Raw genomic sequence first — 18,631 nt, 5'->3', positions numbered from 1 at the left:
TCGTCTTTGATCCACGCTTTCCAGCCCTGATCAACTCTGCAGCAGCATCTCTCTGGATAGGGTGGCCTTGTCACCAAAATCTCCTTGTCTTTCTAACATTTGGTCTTTCCAATGTGACCCATCTCTGACCCTGCTTTGGATTCACTTCTAGCTTGTAGGAAATCCCTTGCTCCTAATAACTTCCTTAACGTTCCATGTATTTCTTGGCCTGAATTATTTATTCCTAACGTCCAGTCATTGTGATGAATACATACAACTAAAATATTTAATCACATCTAATACAAATGCAATTAAATGACTACACTACAGGGTTCTGACTTCAATAGGCATAAGGTTGTCGAAGGTTATTTTTATGCCTTTTCACTGAGCATGGGTAACAACAGGTAAGGAAGCCTGATGCCTTCATTTTTTGCTCAAATTGGGGTCCAGTGAAATACTGGCTAAAATGTAAATCACCTTCTTGCTCTCGTTCACTTCCTTCTCTCACTGCTGCCCCATATTTTCCTCAGTCTTTCTCAATTTTACTCAACAACAAAAAAATAAGAAAGTAAATTTTAAAATAATAGAATGCCTTTGGCCACATGCGGTGGCTCACGCCTGTAATCTCAGCACATTTTGAGGCTGAGGTAGGGGGATCACTTGAGCCCAGGAGTTCAAGACCAGCCTGGGCAACATAGAGAGACATTGTTCTACAAAAAAAAAAAAAAACAACAAAAAAACAAACAAACAAAAACAACAAAAAACAGCCACAACAAAAAAAACTTTTTTTTAAAGTTAGCCAGGCATGGTGGTGTGTGCCTGTGGTCCCAGCCACTCAGGAGGCTGAGGTGGGAGGACCACTTGGGCCCCAGAGGCTGCAGTGAGCAGTTACGGTGTCACTACACTCCAGCCTGAGCAACAGAGCAACATCCTGTCTCAAAAAAGTAGTTTAACATGCATAACTAAAAGTTATCATTTTCAAAGGGAGCATTTTCCCCAGATAGATATATATTTGATGAACATATAAGATAAAATAATTATTCAAAAAAATAAAAAGGTGAATGAAAAGTTGTGGTTTCAGGGTGCCAGTGATCAATTAGTACTGACCCCTTTACTTTGTAAACTCCTGCCTTTGCACATGGACCGGACTGGTCATTTCTGTCACCGTCATGTACAATTCACAGTCTTGCTGCTGGTGGGACACATCAGCTGTCCCTCATAACCGCCCGTGACGTTCGGAACTACAAACACTGTGTAACCTGATGGTTTTCCTAGAGAGAAGAGAACTCTGAACCCAGAAAGAAAGAAAGAATGTACTGGAACAGAATTGTTTCTAGGAGAGTTAATGAAATAGAAAGGTAGAATCTAGGGTAACTCTTAGAGCAGTTTTGCTGATGGTCAAAACTATTAGACTAAGCATCTTCTTTAGAAAGTTCGTAGAAATCCCGGCATGGGGAGCATCTGTGACCAAAAGAGGCGACAAGCTGATGGACACGGTTTAGAAGTTCCTCGGCACGTGAGTGCACATGCCAGCATTCTGCCATCTCTAATTCTGTCTGACTTGCATAGATTTAAATTTGGTTATGTTAATCTGAGTAAGATGTTAACGTAAAAGCTTTCTTGCTCATTAAAAAAAAAACATTTATTTCAGCCTTTAAGCTGAGAATACTACTAGAAATGTAGTCTCAATTCTAAAATACCGACTATGAAATATGGATAACAAAGCAAATTATCCACACTAAGGAAAATTATATAAAATTCTTAAAATAATTAAGCCAACACTTTATTATTCAAAAATGAACACATCACCTGTAGCAACTATTTGCAAAAAGCTAAAATTGTATTCAAAACCACAGCTTCAATTAAATGGTATAATTGCATAAACACAAAATGTAGGCAAAAATAGATAATTTTACATCAATCTGTTGGCTACAAGTTTGATATCAATTTGAATAGTATAGGTTTTCATAACACCCTTAGCACCCCCAGGGATTTTTTACAGTGCCCCAAGCTGAAATGCCTAACTATTCTGTTTGTTAAATAGTTAACTTCAAACAACTTCATATATATTTCTGTTCTAATAACGTAGCAGCCATTTTTTAAAGTGACACATATAGATTGAAATAAAGAATACTATTTTCACCTCACTTCTTGCACACCAGCCTTGCATACTGGTGATCTGCACGTGCCTGTCTTGAGCCGCACCGCCTCTCCAGCCTTGCCTCCAGTTCTGCCCAACCCTGCATTTCCTGGTCTGCACCACTTTTCCCTCAGGAATTGCTTTTGACACAGCAACTGCCAAGAACCCAGTTTCACAAAGATATGATGTCATCCAGGGAGTGTAGCTGCAAGTTCACCCTGGGAGTCTAAAGCTGCCTCCAGCTAGCTCACAGGGCCTGGGAAGTGGCCGGCATTGCTGTTTCCCTCAGAATTTAAAGCTAGGCTGAGCTTGTGGGGCTCTGGGGTTCCTTGGCTCACAGTTTGAGAAACCACAGGCGTCACGGACCAGGTTGAGGTGGGTCCCGAGGCACCACCCTGTCACCAGGGAAGGGTGACATAATTGATATAACATTATCTATTTTTGCTGCTTTTGCACTGTGCTGACACCAATCATTCTGATTATCAAAAATAAATTCCTAGGTTTGTATATTTCAAATATCCAAGCAAGTAACACAGTCAAATCCACACTGCAGCAAGGGTTGGCACAAAGTGGAATCATAACCCAGCCCCGGAGGCAGAGCAGGTGGGACTAGCTGTGGGCCTATTTCTACGTCAAGATTCTGTCTCACGGTGTGCCCCGCAGAGGCCTCCTAATGGCTCCATGACAAAGCCAGAGTGTGGCCCAGCAGGGTCCCTCACAGTTCTGGTTTCAGTCTGGGGGAGGGAGTGGGGCTGCCTGTTCCCTGCCTGGCCTGCTCTTTCTGTGTGCCTGAACTAGCCCTGTGCACCTTATCTTAATATAATAGGACCCAACACAGCACAGCACAGCACAACACAACACAACACACAGTACAACACAACACACAGCACACTACAGCACAATATAACATAACACAACACAGCATAACACAACACACACAACACAACACACAGCATAGCACAACACAAAACAACACCACAACACACAGTACAACACAACACACAGCACACAGTACAATATAACAACACACAACACAGCATAACACAACACACAGTACAACACAACACACAGCACACAGCACAACACAGCACAGCACAATATAACACAATGCACAGCACAGCACAATATAACACACAGCACAACACAACACATAGCACACAGCACACAACACACAGCACAGTACAATACACAGCACACAGCACAGCGCAGCACAATATAACACACAGCACAACACAACACAGCACAGCACAACACACGGCACAGCACAACACAACACAGTACAACAACACACAGCACACAGCACAATACAGCACAACACAACACAACACACAGCGCAATACAGCACAACACAACAGAACCAAACAGCATAACACAATACAGCACAGCACAGTACAACGCAACATAGTGTAACAATACAATACAACAAAACAGCACAGCACAATACAACACAACAGCACAACCTACAAGCATTCCTTGCACCAAACTATGTGGGGAATTATGCAGCAGGTCCCGGGGAATTCAGGGCTGGAAAGCGGGCTCCCTGGCCCGCAGTCCCAGGTCCAGTGTTGACCCCACACAGACCCCCGCCCCGCCCTGTGGCTTCCTCCCGCAGAAGCTCCGGCACCCTCCCCAGCTCTCCTGCACCTGAGCAGGGGCCCACGCCCCGCCATGCAGCGGGAGCAGGCTGCTTATCTCCCCCGCTTTTCCAGCCCCTCATCTCTGGGCGCTGGACTGCGCTTTCTGTCTCTTAATAACCACAGCAGCAGCAGCCTCAGCTGGGCAATGACTGATGTTCCTGGTGTTCTGTGACAGAGCCTTTGGGGTCCACGGCCCCCTCATGAGGACGGGCTGGTCCCATGTCCACAGGGACAGAGGGACTCCCTGGGCCGACACGGGCCAGCCTTTCCCTGTGCTGGCTCTGGGATCCCTGCGTCTGCCCTGCTGTACTGAATTAAACTCAGTAAATATTTATTGCCCCTCTGCTATGTGCCCAGGGCTGTGCTGATTCTGGAAATAAAAACTTTAAAAGTCTAGCCAGACACAGTTGCTGTGCCCGGGGAGGCCAGGTGATGAGGGGGGGACCTGCCTCCATGTGCTTCTACCCAGGAGCACGGCTGCCTCAGGACACATTTCACAGGGGGGAAGGCTTCACTTACCCAGCGGAGGACTCGCTGCGGCAGGGGCTGCAGGGGCAGGCATGGGGCCTTGGCCCTTCTTTGGTTAAGTTTTGAAAAAAAATTCTCAAGTGACGAAATCACCTTAAAATGTTATTACAAATGTTCTGTTTTTCTCAAACCTAATTTAATATCATCAGAATTGGCTCAAATTAAGTAAAAACATGTTATTCAAATTGGTATTGAGCTTTTAGTTTATAGATTGATTTAACATGATCCATTTTGCTTTTATTATATCTTAATGCAATTGCATGATTTAATTTGAGCTGTGATTTTAAATATAATTTTATTTTTCTGCAAATAGTTGCTACAGGTGATATATTCATTTTCAAATAATAAAGTGTTGGTTAAAACATTTCAATAATTTTATATAATTCCCAAGTAAGTAAATAACTTGGTTTGTTATCCAAATTTCACGGTCAGTATTTTAAAATTAAGAACATATTTAAAGCATTATTCTCAGTTTGAAAAACTAAAATATATCTCTTCTAAATAAACATTTTAAATTTAAAAATATTTGTAAAATTCTCTTATTTAAAATTTATTTTTCTTACATGCTATTCAAACAGAGAATGAGTTCCTCCACAACCATCCCCTAATCTGTATCTCTATCTAGAAATATAATGAATGCTCTCTTCATTATGAGCAGCATTATGGTAACATCCATAATGCCAAATTAAATGCTTTGTAGATAAAATACTGTTGATACACAATAATTTATTCTGTTTAGCCCCTTCTATTTGCATAACCCCTTTCTCTCAAAGAAATCTGAAGTACTTATTCTATCAAGCCTTTCTAATAAGATCTTCCCATTTTACAGATGATACTATCGAGAAATTTAGTAGCTACATACCATATCATCATTATTATTATAGTTATGATCTATTGGACAGAGGCAGTTCAACCCTGTTGCGGCACTATTACATGGCCCTTCTCTGACATTTCAAAGGTCCTTAAAATAACCCTCAACAACATGAGTGTTTTGGCCTATATTGTATTCATAAGGATTGCACAGAGCCAGTCTACTTACATACAAATTAGTTTGTTACAATTAGAAATTGATAAGACACAATCCATGACTGTGTGTAGTCCTTTTAACCAACCTTTCTTTAAATCAAAGATCACATGTGGTTTCTGCTTCCCTTGTTCCACACTGACTGCACTTCAGGAGAGTTAGGATGTATTTACAGGCAGCTAACACAACCCGTAGGAAAATGGAAATAAAATCAGTACATCAGTCTTTTCTATTAGGAAGATTCTAATAATTCAGCTCAAACATTTTTTTCGTCTTCCACTAATTTATATTTTTTCAAAAATCATCTCAATTGAACAATTAAGTAAGAGCACTTTATAAATAATAAATAGCTACTCAAATTTAAATGATCTAGTCTTAGTAGCTACTTACCATAAAAAAAAAATAGGCCCATCTCCTAACACGGGTTTCCCAAGTGTCATCCAGGACTGGCCTCAAAATCTCCCCCAAGTGTGTCTAAGAAAGGGCAGATCCTTGAGGCCCGCCGGAGCCCCAGAAGCAGCCTACCAGCGGCACTGGGTCTGAGAACCTGAATTTGGAGCCAGCTCTCCTAGTGATCCCATGCACCTTGATGTTGAAAGACCATTGCCCTTGCAAACCTCTGAGTTTCAATCTTTGACCACCAAGACCAATCCGAAGCAATCATTCATTAAAAAACAAAGCAACTATCACATACACTCTGTTCAAATTTACATTGCAATCTGTATCTACTGATAAAGAACATCCAACATGCACATCTCATGGGAAGGCCACCTGAGGGAGTATTTATTGGAGCACCAGGAAGTCACAGGCTCCACCGTGGGTGTACCTCCTCTGCAGAACCTTCCTCGGTTCTCATACACTGGGCCAGAGCACCCTACCTGAGCATCTGGCATGGGCCTGTGTCCCACGCCCATAACCCTCGACATCATACTTGCCTGTGCGATCATCAGTCTCACCCACCAGATGGTGAGCCCTGTCGGGTTGATCTTTGCATCCTCAGCACCTGGACACAGGTTGCATACATAGCATGTGTTCATACTCAACTTGAACACGTAACAAACTTGTAATAAATGCTTGTTGAACAGATGAAAGAACGAATGTCGTAACTGTCAAGCAACTTTACAGAGAAATCACTATTAATATGGATACATGGAAAGACTGTGGTTTGTATCATTTCCATTGTTTCCTGCCGAGGCCAGATCTGGCACTTAATGTCCCAATTGTCCATTGGACGTGCCCTGAGCTCACACGGGCTTCCACTCCAGATGATTCTGGAGCGAGTGCTTCCTATTTGCTGGGCCCTGCATGCACCTTAGATGATGCATCCCTGGGAAGCTGGTTTTGTAATTTCTGCTTTACATCTGAGGAAATGGACTCAGAGGTAAGGACATTTGCCCAAGGACACAGAGCTAATCTCTGGCCTGCATGACACGGTGAAAACGGCCAGTTTTTACAAGGAAACTTCATTCTTCAGTTCAATTTCTAACATAAAGAGCTGGCTTCTGCTTCTCCATCTACCTGGACACTCTCACCACTGAAGTTCAGGCTTTTCCACTTACTGAAATGTCCCACTAGAGTTTGAATTACCTAAAATATGGGGTTGCTAAATCCTTTCTGAGGTTAAAATATTGCTCACCTGGCTTTCCTTCTATTCTGTTACTTAGAACGAAAATGATAATGTTGGCCTCTGCTTTGAATTTTTTCAGGTTGATCTTGACACCACTAGTCTAATGTTTCTAGGTTTTAGGTACCTAGAAGGCACCTCTGCCCTGCAAATTCCAGGGACCCATCCTGACCTGGGAAATCCCAGGTCAGTTCCTTAGCTGCCTGAGACTCGTTTCTGTGTCTTAGGAGTGCATAGGACTAGCGCAGAGTGCTATTGCTGCCACTAAATATCATCTCTCGTTAGCATTTCCGGGGTGCTCAGAGAGAAAACAATGTCTGGGTGATGACTCTTGTCAGTCTCCCCATTGTCAAACCCCATCTCACGTTCCTCCACACTCACAATATTTCCCCATTGGGAACATGCCTGACATTGCAATTTCTCAAAACTGCAGCTCTGCAGTGAATGCCTAATTCCTGAAACTGCAAAATCTAACAAAAGCGGATTTTTTCCACTGATTTGACTGGCTGACTATTTCAGGGCTTTGCATGTGATGACCTGCTGCTCTCCACAAACAACGTCTTCAATGCACCCACATGGTTGCTCTGAAGTGGCCGAGGGCAATTACAGCCTCGCCAGCTGCCTACCGGGCATCGGGAATTACTCACAAGGTCCAGTGTTGCTGCCGCAGACACGATTTCCCCACAAGTCACACTTAGCAACTTGCCAGGCAGCGTTCTGTGGCTTGATTTTGAACTCAGAACCCATTTTCCATCACAGTGCCCCCATGTCACCCAGGGTAAGCTGTGGACAGGTCATTCACTCAGAGTTGCTTGTTTTGTGTTGTTTTTAAAAACTGCTTTGTCCTTTGTTTTTGTTTGAGTGTTGGTGTTTCATATCGGCAGATGAAAAGTAATTTAGACGAAAATATGTCAATTCTGTTCTTTTTATTTTTACTATCAAAATAGACGATCATTTTCCGTCTTTGGATCTATCACTTGCTCGGGTTCTTCATGTGTTTTTCATGTGAAAACTCTTGCTGTTGTACTTTCAGCACAAATTTCCAGCTTGGCTGCTAGGGAAGATTCATTTATCTGCTTTCTTCCCTTGCCCCCTGACCTCCCTCTCCTCTTCACCCACACTCGGTTTTCACTCCTTTCCCGCGGAGCCGCGCTTTCCCTCCGTGATGAAAAACGCCACGCGCAACGCCCGGGAGCCGCAGCTCTGCCCGGGTGGAGAAAGCGGTGTAGTGACAAACAGCATTGATATTTTATACCCCGATTCTGCGTCACACACGCCCCCCAGAAAGAGATCCAGGGCTGCGAAGAAGCTCGGATAAGGCGAAGATTCCTGGAGAGCCTGGGGACGCAGTCGTCCGGGAGAGGAACCAGGCCTTCCTGTGATTTTTTGTTTCTTATGGAAATTAAGAAACAGTTTCTAAAACAGAGCCTCTGGGGCAGAGAGCGCAGGCAACCTTCTCCCCAGTCTTCCCTCCAGAGGAGCAGCCGAAGCGGCCCCGGGGAATGGAAAAGGCAGGTGTTTATGAAGGAGATGGAGTCCTGGGGGGGGCAGCCAGTCACGCCCTGCAGGCCCCAGTCCGCACCCGGGTCGCTGGTGCGCGCTCCCCTCGGCGCCCGTCCCCGATGACGCTGAGGCCCTGGGGCGCTGTGGCCGCGTCCCCTCCCCCTCCCCTCTCTCCCGCCGGACCCGGCCGGTACCCGGCCTCCCCTCCCCCTCCCTTCGAGCCCACTTGTTGCCGTCCGGCCCGAGACGTGCTCGTTCCGCCGGCTGAGTGTAAAAGGGTTTGACTTGCGGCTGACCCCGGGTCAGCACTTTCTCTCCACTAATCCTGCTCTCCTTCTACACAAAACCCTCGGCCCGGTCCCTCGCATCACTCATCTTAATCTCCACCCGCCCCCCGCCGGCGGCTGACACCGGCGCGGACCTGAGGGAGATGGGCTCCCAGGGCGCCCGGGGACCCCTGCGCCCTCCCGCCCCGAGGCTGCGGGGACGGGGCCGAGGCAATGAGGGGACTAGTAGGGGGAGCGCGGGCCGCCCCGAGACTCGTGCCCCATCCCGCCCCGACCTCCGACTGGGCGCCCAAGGGCCGGAGAGGGACGGAGAGGGGAGCCGCGCGCGGGCCTCGGCGGGGGAGCTTCAAAGACAAAGAGGAGGCCGGGCCGCGCTGAGAGAGGCCGGCGGCGGAGACGCAGCTCGGTGCGGGAGTCAGAGGGCGGTGGAGACGGCACAGGGACTGGAGAGGCGGTGGGAGTGGATGGCGGGGGCGGGGAGGGAACGCAGTGTGCCGGGACCCCAAGGACAGCGGCGCGGTGTGCGGGGCTCAGCCGCGGGCAGAGCCGGAGAAAGGGCGACTTGGAGAGGCGCAGGCAGGGGGGTGCGCCCGGGAGGCCCGAGGCCCCGAGGAGGCCCGGCCACCCCCGCCCGGAGGGGACACGTCGGGACCAGCCGCAGACGCCGCTCGGCTCCCGGGGGCGGGAGGAGCGTGGTCCTGGCGGGCGCGCAGCTGGAGAGGAAGGGCCGGGGAGGGAGGAGGGAGAGAGGGAGGGAAGAACGGGGGAGGCGGGGAGGAAGAGGGAGGAGGAGAGCTCGCCCTCAGGCAAGGGGAGGTGATCCCGAGGCCTGGCTCGGGCGGGAGTAGAGGACTGGGTGAGGGGTCCCTGCGTTCCCACCTCCCGGCCTGGGCCTCCACGCGAGCCCCCCCGCCGGCCCTCGCTCCGTCCTGACGCCGCCCCACCCCGCCGGATACTGGGGGCCCGCACCCCGCTCACTTCTCCCCATCTGGCCTGGCCTTTCAGTCTCGCCAGATAGTCACGCTGGAAAGAGCCGCGCCAAGGCCAAGTCTGCTTTTCACTTGAAGTTTCCAAGGACTCAGACCGGGGGTTAAATTCTGCCGCCGACGCCTCTGGAGCCGCTGCCCCCGGGCCCAGGCCGAGCGTGGGTGGGGAGGGGGCGGGAGTCTGCCGGAGCCCGACGGGGTCGAGGGGGCGCTGGAGTCCGGGCTGGCCTGGAGCGAGCCTTCGGGGGGGCACACGTCCCGGGATGGGTTTCTTGAATTAACTGGAATTTTCCGGAGACAGAAATCTGCGGCGCCCAGTCTTTGCCGGGGGAATGAAACGCGGGAGCATGAGTGCCGTTCTCCCACACGCGTGATTTTAATAGACCTATCAGTCACGCTCGCGACGCGCATCTGGAGATCACGCTGTGCCCGAGTCTTCTTTAAAACTAATCCATCTAGTACGTTACGGGTGGGTTTCTCCGGGGAAGGGGACGTCAAAATCTCAACAACAAAGGGGCGGGTGAGTTGAAAAACAAAACAAGGCAAAAACAGAACAAAACAAAGCAAAAAACCCCTCAAGTAAACCCTCCTACCCTCAGTTTGGAGGGCAGGGCCCGAGCGCAATGGCAGATTTACGAAATCACACCGTCGCCCCCGCAGAAACTGATGCAAACTTTGCACCAGGCCTCAAAGACTCCTATCCGCCTTCCCTACACGGGTTGCAAACATAATTGGACTAAGCGACAGAAGCACCACCCTGTGATTTGGGAAGTGAATGAAGTCGTCATATAATATAATAACTATCATCATATAGTATTTCACTCCGTGAATACGATGAGTGTTACCTTGGCCAAGCACCGAATTCACAGTCGGCTCAGGGCCTACTGTAATCTTTTCTCCACTAATTTGAATTGGAGCGACACTGCTGGGGGCGGGGAAGGGGGGATAGAATCTCAATCCTGAGATGAATCTCAGCTAATTTCTTTGCCCCCACACTGTGATATTTTTAAATGGAGTCATTAAAAATTTATATTTGCTTTTTTCCGTGTTGTTCTAATCAACAAAACAAGGAAATAAGGTGGTTGGAGCACCTGGCATTGGCTATTTCAGCTGACTGTGCACGAAGCACCTGCAATAAGATGCCAAACTGTAAAAGCATCCTCCGAGGAGACGACAGGCTGCTTGCCTGGCGTCCCGGGCGCACTAACTCAGCTTTTCATAGTCTGTGCCTCTAAAGTGGGGCCCACATCCTAATCTTGAGCCAAGACCTAGATGCCAACAATTGGACACAGAAACTCCAGGGTACACACGGGAGCACAGGGGCCAGACTGAGAGTGGACGTCAGTCAAAGAACCTCAGAGAGAGTCCTTTAAGTTTGTATATTTCAGAGAAAACCCTCAAGGTCCCGGTGAGTTAACAGAACAAGCATTATAAAATTTCCCAAATCATCTCCCGGAGAGGACTGGGGAGGCCCTTATCCCGGACTAAGTCGTAGTGGTGCTCAGCCACCCATGGGCGCACAGACTCTTCCAGAAACAACTGCTTCAGAAAGGATCAAATAGCTAAAAGAAATAAAAATGAAGAAAAAGAAAAGAGGGGGGTTTTATTATCTTGTTAGAAAGCAGTGGACATCATTCATGAACTTTTTTGTAATCACTTTAACGAATGAGTGGTTTAAGCAAAATTATCAAAATGACTTCCCAAAATTACACGTCAATTGTCAGATCAGCATTATACTTAAAGCTATTCTCGAATGCAGGCTGAATTCGGTTCTCATTAAACTTATAGCATAGGCTCACTTTTGGACGGACAGTCCATACTCCAGGACAAGGAAGGGTGTTGAGAAAGCGAAGGGAAACCTAAGGCTGCTGAAATCAACGTATTTCCATCTGGGCTTCAAGTGTTTTTTTTTTTCAAAAAATATAATTTCATCTTAACGTTGTGATTAATTTTTAAATGTATTTGCTACAGTATAATTTTTAAATGCAATATTTAATGCTGTCAGATTACTTGAAGACAAAGTTTTACAGAAAATTTTAAATTTCAAAAAAAACTGCAATGTACCAATAAACACCTAGAAAATAATATAATTAAAAAATTTAAAGCATCAAACAACCTCAAGATCTCGTCAGGAATAATGAACAAGGCATTTTGCGTTCACATCGGTTAGCAACTTGCATCCCAGTTCACGCGGGGGAGGGTGATGGTCGATATTTCTGTGTGTGTGAGAATCCAGCACAATTATTTTGCCCGTTTTCCCAAGAGAAAGAAGCCAGGGGGAGGGGCAGAGGATGGACGGAGGGGGCTCGGCTGCAGTACGTTTTGGTTCAGCGATTGTGTTTCCTTGAAACACATTTAGATAAATTCTGCTCGAAATCTTAATTGCTGGGGAATTGGGAAACCCGTGACCTGCCCTGGTCTTTGTCCTTCATCCATGGCCTGGTCCAGGGTCCCACCACTGGGGTCTTCCCTTCCTCCTCCCTCCTCTGGACCAAACTGTGGCGCAGACCCCCAGCCAGGTGGAAGGCGCCCCGCTTGCAGCAAGGTAACGCGCAGCAGCCCCAGCCGTCCGCAGTGAAACAGCCGGAGCAGAAGATACTTTTATTTCTCGGCCCGTATTAACACTCAGCTCTACAAAATAACCTATAGGTTTTAACTTCCTTCTCTTTCATTGAAAAAGGTTCCTTGAAAATCCTGTCCTCCCATTCCCCGGGGTTCCCTTACTTTTAGTTCATACAGATAATTTCCCTGTCAGATTTCCTCATTGCATTTTGAACTCATAAAACATGCACATAAAAATAGCATGTTACAAATTTATGGAGAAAATGGGCTCTGTCTCTTAAATTTGTTGACTCGAAACATTTTGGGTGGGGGGTCTTTTTTCGTTTTTAGAAGAAAGGCTTTTTAGGAAACTATGTACATAATCTGACTTCTCCTCCCCGCATTGCAACGCCGAAAATAAAATTTTTCACAATGCATTTACAAGAAATAATACAAAACCAAAAAAAAAATGGAAATGCTCAGATACAGAAAGTTTTACAAAACCCAGAATATAACTCCGCCGTCTGAAGGAGGGGGTGGTGGTGGTAATCTCTGTATAAATTAACAAACCAACCCAAAAGAGCGGTAACAACTACAAAAAACTTGTAAGTGCTTGGACCTGCCTTACTACATTTATAACGAATGCGACGAGCTCCGCGTCACTTGGGCTCCGGCGGTCGGCGCCGTCCGGAAGCAACGCGGGGGAAAGTGAGCGCGCCGGCCGGTATACAAAAGTGGGCTTCGCCTCTCGCCTCGTTTTGACTTTTTTGTCCCCTCGAGCAAAGAAAACGCTTTCCGCCTCCTCCGTAGGTGATAAATACTGTACAAAAAGTCTCAAGAAAACACCGAAGTTCAGTCTAAAACCCAAGTCTGGTGTCAGCGCCCGGCGGTCGCCAGGGTCTCCGGGGAAGGTGAGTGGGGGACACGCGTCACCCGGCGTTCGTCTCCAGTATTTTCCTTTTGACAAGAATGTGGGAACGTCTGTACAAAAGCCAGGCCGTGCCGGGGCGGGGTGGGAGCCGGGCGCGGGCCGCGAGCTCCTGGGTCGCCGCCGCAGAGTCCCCGGCGTCCCGAAGGCGCTAGATGTGCGTCAGGGGCACCGTGCCGTTCACGCCCGCGCCCGCGCCCTGGTAGTGCTGCGGCAGCGAGTGCAGCCGGCTCTGCGCCGCGGCCGCTGCTGCCGCCGCCGGGTCGCCCCCCTCGCCGGCGGGCAAGTACATGCTGATCATCTCGCGCAGGTCCCCGGGGCACGGCGCCCGCGAGTGCGCTGGGGCGGGCGGGCTGCCGCTCGGCTCCGACTTCACCAGAGAGCCCAGCGCGCCCAGGGCGCCAGACGACGCGGCCGCCGCCGCCGCCGCCGCCGCCACGGCCGAGTTCTGGTGCGCGCCGCCCGCAGCGGCGGCGGCAGCGGCCGCGGCGCCGTAGGGGAGGCCGCCGTAGCCCGAGGGCGACGCGCTCATGTAGCCCTGCGAGTTGGAGATGGGACTGTACTGCAGCGCGCCCATGTCGTAGCGGTGCATGGGCTGCGGGTTGTGCGGGTGCGCGTGCGGGTGGTGCGGGTGCGGGTGCGCGGGGTGCGCGTGCGGGTGCGCGCCGCCCGCGCCCGGGTGCTGCCCGTAGGCCAGCTGCGCCTCCTGCATCATGGCCGCGGCCGCCGCCGCCGCCGCCACCGAGCCGGGGTAGGCGCCGTTGGCCCAGCCGTTGACGTGCGCGTAGCCGCCGCCCGCCGCGCCGCCTGGGCTCTCCAGGCGCTGGCCCACGGCCGCCGCGCCCACGCCCACGCCCACGCCCATGGCCACAGCCGCGCCGCCGCCACCCGCGCCGGCCGCCAGGAGCCCGCCGGCCAGCGAGTACTTGTCCTTCTTGAGCAGCGTCTTGGTCTTGCGGCGCGGCCGGTACTTGTAATCCGGGTGCTCCTTCATGTGCAGCGCGCGCAGCCGCTTGGCCTCGTCGATGAACGGCCGCTTCTCGGCCTCGGACATGACCTTCCATTCGGCCCCCAGGCGCTTGCTGATCTCGGAGTTGTGCATCTTGGGGTTCTCTTGGGCCATCTTGCGCCGCTGCCCGCGGGACCACACCATGAAGGCGTTCATGGGCCGCTTGACCCGGTCCTGGTTGGCCTTGGCGCCCCCGCCGCCGCCCCCGCCTCCGCCCCCGCCGCCGCCCGCCCCGGCGGGGCCCGAGAGGTTCGTGGGGGCCTGGGCGCCGCCGGGCGAGTGCAGGTCGGTCTCCATCATCATGCTGTACATCGGGGCGGCTGGCGGGTTCACCGGCACCGCGAGGAGAGGGCCTGGAGCATAGACGGCCGGGGTGGGAGGGAGACGGAGAGGAATTCAGACGGAGTGAGACGGGGGCGGGGGGGTCCTAGCGGAGAGAAGAATGGGGAGGGGTGGAGGCAACGACAACAAAAAGAGGCAGAAACACACGCACTCGGCGCCGGTTCGGCTCGTAGGTGGAAAGTTTCTCCTGATGCACAAACCACTTGCCAAAGAGGCCGACGGTCGGGGTCGCCGTCTTCGCCGCCACCGCAGCCCAGGCGCCCTCGGCGGAGCGGTGCAAACAGGTGCAGTCGTGGCCAAGTTGCAGCTCCGCTTTTGGGGCCGGGAGCGGTGCGCTGGGCCCGGCCCGGGGTGTGCTGTCTCCTCGCCGGCCGCCGCTGCGCGCTGTCTCCTTCCTCCTGCGCTCGGTCCTCAGCGGCCTCCAACTCGGAGGCTGCAACTTCTAGCAGGGCGGCGCGCCGCGTGCGCTGGGCATGTGCTGGTCCCAGGTGCCCGGGGGAAGCCAGGCGCCAGTGGTTGGGGGGAGGCGCAGGGGGGCCTGGAGGGGGCGATTACGGTGCAGCCAGGGAGGGGCCCGGGGACAGCGGAAGGAGCGCGGGCTCGCGGAGAGGGCCGGAGAGCCGGGGCCGCCGAGCCCGGGATAGGCTGCCCGCTGCCTGCCCGGGGCCGTGCGCTCGGAGCGGAGGCGCACGCGGGGCCGGCGGCGCGCGGGGCCCAGCAGCCATACGCCGGGCCCGGGCTGCCGTTAAATGAGCGCGCCGCGGCCAATGGGAGCCGGCGGCGGCGGTGATTTGCATGGCGCGCTGGCGAGTGACGTGGGGAGGGAGTAGATACACTGGGCGCGGGCGGCGGAGCGGGGAGGAGGGGAGGAAGGAGGGGGAGCAAAGCAGGAAGGAGGGGGGAGGAGGCCCGGGAGGGGGTGACAGCCACACCGCTTCCTGAGCGCGCGCGCGCGCGGCGGCGGCGGCGGCGAACCCCGAGCTCGCCCTCCTCGCTGCTCCCCGCCCGCGCGTTCCGAATGATTAACGATTGGGTTGAAAAGCGAAGACTAAGAAAGGATCTCGTGGGGTGGGGGGAGGAAACGCAGCCCCTGGCCAGGTTTAAACGGGCGCAGTGGAGACCCAGCTCCTCCTCTGCCCCCGCCGGCCAACTCTGTGCCTGCAGGGAAGGGGAAAGTTGAGTGCGGGGCTGGCACGTCGCCCTCAGTTCCCCCGAGTGCTGAAAAGGAGGGGCGCTCCCTTGGACGCAGGGGATACCCTCCGAGGGCCCCTGCAGGTTCTCTGCAAGGATCAGGCGGCTCAGCCATCCCCCGCCCCGCATCCATTCTCGGCCGCGGCGTGCACTGAAGTTCGCTAGTGCCCGCTCTTGCAGCGAAGGCCTTCACAGTCCAGGCCCCACAATTCGGGTAAAGGGGGAGTATTTGTGTGGGCATGGCTCCATAGCTTCGTTTAGTATCAGCCCTAAACTTTTGTGGGGAGGAGTCTTTCAATGAGCCCGGGGCCATAGTCACGCACTCTTCCCAACCCGGATCTTCTTCCTCTGGAAAAGGAATTTCTAGGAAGGCCAAACACGACAAGATCTATCTGGAATCTAGTTCCTGAACAACCGTTGAAAAAGTTTGTTGAATCGCAAAATAATGATATGGCGCACGCTTTTCTGGAGTGAATTTCCCACGAGCTGGTTGGCTAAGAACGGAGAAAACTGCGTGAACTGCGCGGGGCCACATAAACCGAATGAAAGGCGGGGCCTCAGGACGGGTCTCTGCCGCCGGTCTGCGTCATGCAAAGGAAAGGCCGGGCTCGTGGAAAGAGTAAGGCATTCACCTGTGGTTATCATTCTTAAACCTCAAAGTGGCTTTGATTTGGGAACGCGAAAGAGATTTTCAAACCCAGTCTCAAGTAGCATAGCGCTCACACTACCGTTTCCACCAGACTGATCTGAAAGTGGTCCAAAGACGACTTTTGAGCCCAAGTATTCCTCCTCTGTCCTCCCCGAGGCACCCTGAGATGAGAGTGCTTGTGGAGATTGGTAGTGGGTAAAGTAGAACCTTCACCGCATGTCACATGTCTGCCTGTCTTGTAGTAGGAATATTCAGTAAAGATGATAACGGTAATAGGAGTAATAGGATGTTTGAGTCTGTTGGGCAGCGAACACGTGACACCTTTTTTTTCCTCTTAAAAAAACTTCTGAGGTTATGAATTTCTTGACCCTGTTGCTTGTCCAAGGTAAAAGAATAATGCTTTATTTCCTCTCAATTGCTATGATTATTACTGTAGGGTTTGTTTTATTATTGCAGGGTTGCTACAGTGTGAAGTGCAACAGCAAATTGATCTCTCTGCAGATTAAACTGCTTTCATTCCAGGCCATTCAGCATTTACTAGTAAATCCATCAAGTAATATATAATTATATTAGAAAGGGAACATCATTTTATATTTATTTTTTCACTAAATATCTAGGTTATAAACTGGGCTTCCAACTACCTTCTTATTTCACCAGTCGAGTTTGTTAAATCTTTTGATTTGTTACATGCACTACCTACAAATATCAGTTACATTGTGAATGAACAAAAAAGGAGCAATAATATTGTTTGGGAATGCTATAGCCCCATTTTTTTCTTTGATAATTTAGGAGGCAATGGGTGTGCAGTGAGATCCAGTGTGTTATGGAAAGTCAGCAAGACTGAAATAAAGGAAATGGTTTACAAATTATAAACTATATTATCCACTTAGCAGTTGAAAGATTTCTTTCCTCTGCTTTTCAATTTAGAGTTTAAACTAAATAGCTTAAGACTCCCTGAAAATGCTTTGTATGAATCAGGCTTGGCACATTATTTTCCATATCAATGGAGCAATTTATTTTATAAACACCCTGCACTCCAGTGTGCTTTGCAGGAATGCTTTATGCTTTGGGGAACTTGGATAGCTGACTTTGAAATGGTCTACTTTTTTTCTACCATAGTCCCGAAAATTGTTTCCAAATACGACGTTACCCTTGTTTTTCAGAGCATCTAAATAGGAGGAAAATGGTTTAGCATCCTGTGAGCTCACACTAGTGCTCAACGTTCAGGGTGCTCTCCATAAGCCCTCTTCAGTGACGAGATGTTCCCTAGGCCCAAGCGGCTGCACGCACTATGTGTGGCCACCTGCATAAGTATTAAACCAAAGCTGCAGGTGTAACTTGTTGCCAAGCGATAAATGATTGGCAGCAGTAGGCAGTGCCAATTAGGCAGCACAGGGCACTGCATGCTAGACCTCTGTGCCTTCATTCCTGGCATGAGGATTGACGAGCATAATATTAACTCCTGCTGGTGATCGATGGCTTCTGGAAGCCTCAATTTCTTGCTCCTTCTAAACTCTTTCCTCAGTGACTCTTTAAGAAGAGAGAAGACAGTCCAAAACCAGTTTGAAAAGCACCTCCTTCTCCCTTCTACCTCCAGCCAAGTTGGCAGTTACCTCCTTCAAACCCAGTACTTTCCCAAAGGCTGGACTCCTGGAGATTTGAACACTGACTTCCCTATTCCCCAGTAATGTCATAGGAAGTGTAGACCCCCAGGCACAGGGTTACTGTCACTGTTGATTGACCACACTTGCTTTTTTGGCAGCTCAGAAACTTCATTGTGCCTCTTTGCTCAAAATGCCAAAGCGAAGATCAACTTAGAAATGTGGATAAAGACACTTTCTATTGTTGTATGTAACCTGTGGTCATAATCTTCAAAGCCAATCCAGAACCAAGCCATCCCTAGAAGTTACACGCACACATATATGCCTGTATGTATGTGATAGGTTAAGCCATTATGCAAGAAACCTCAACTTTCAAGTAAATTGAGTGCTGGACTGTAACACCATTAGCTTAAACTGTCTGTATGGAATAATTAGCACTTTTAGCTTTTGTCCCCCTTCCCCGCTCCCGCCCGCCCCCCAGCATGAAAGCGAGCTTTGAGGCATCTAGAGGTGGATTTTCTGTGCCCAGTGTCAGTCCCGAGTCCCAAGCAAGGAGCACGATGGACAAGCTAGGAGTTCTACAGGACAGTGAAAGAAGACAGAAACTCTGCCCTGTCTTTCGTGGTCCTGGTGAAGTCGACCCGTCTTGCTGACACTCTCCA

At 50.5% G+C, this 18,631-nt stretch overlaps 2 protein-coding genes across 2 annotated transcripts in view; both read right to left on the bottom strand.

The window, feature by feature from the left end:
- The window catches only part of LOC107967993 (uncharacterized), a 394,524-nt gene that overhangs the window by 28,302 nt on the left and 347,591 nt on the right, over positions 1 to 18,631 (bottom strand). The window lies entirely within an intron of this gene.
- On the bottom strand, positions 11,287 to 15,253 carry SOX1 (SRY-box transcription factor 1). Its single transcript, XM_016925566.3, has one exon. It carries the CDS (start codon positions 14,496 to 14,498, stop codon positions 13,329 to 13,331), a length of 1,170 nt encoding a protein of 389 aa, XP_016781055.2. The 5' UTR covers positions 14,499 to 15,253; the 3' UTR covers positions 11,287 to 13,328.

This window comes from Pan troglodytes, chromosome 14, assembly GCF_028858775.2.
Source record: "Pan troglodytes isolate AG18354 chromosome 14, NHGRI_mPanTro3-v2.0_pri, whole genome shotgun sequence".
Taxonomy (NCBI): Eukaryota; Metazoa; Chordata; class Mammalia; order Primates; family Hominidae; genus Pan; species Pan troglodytes.
This window is presented reverse-complemented; position numbering and strand designations above follow the sequence as displayed.

What these genes read in the sequence shown, in the direction of transcription:
- SOX1 (XM_016925566.3), bottom strand. Translation starts at nt 14,498, where the DNA reads ATGTACAGCATGATGATGGAGACCGACCTGCACTCGCCCGGCGGCGCC.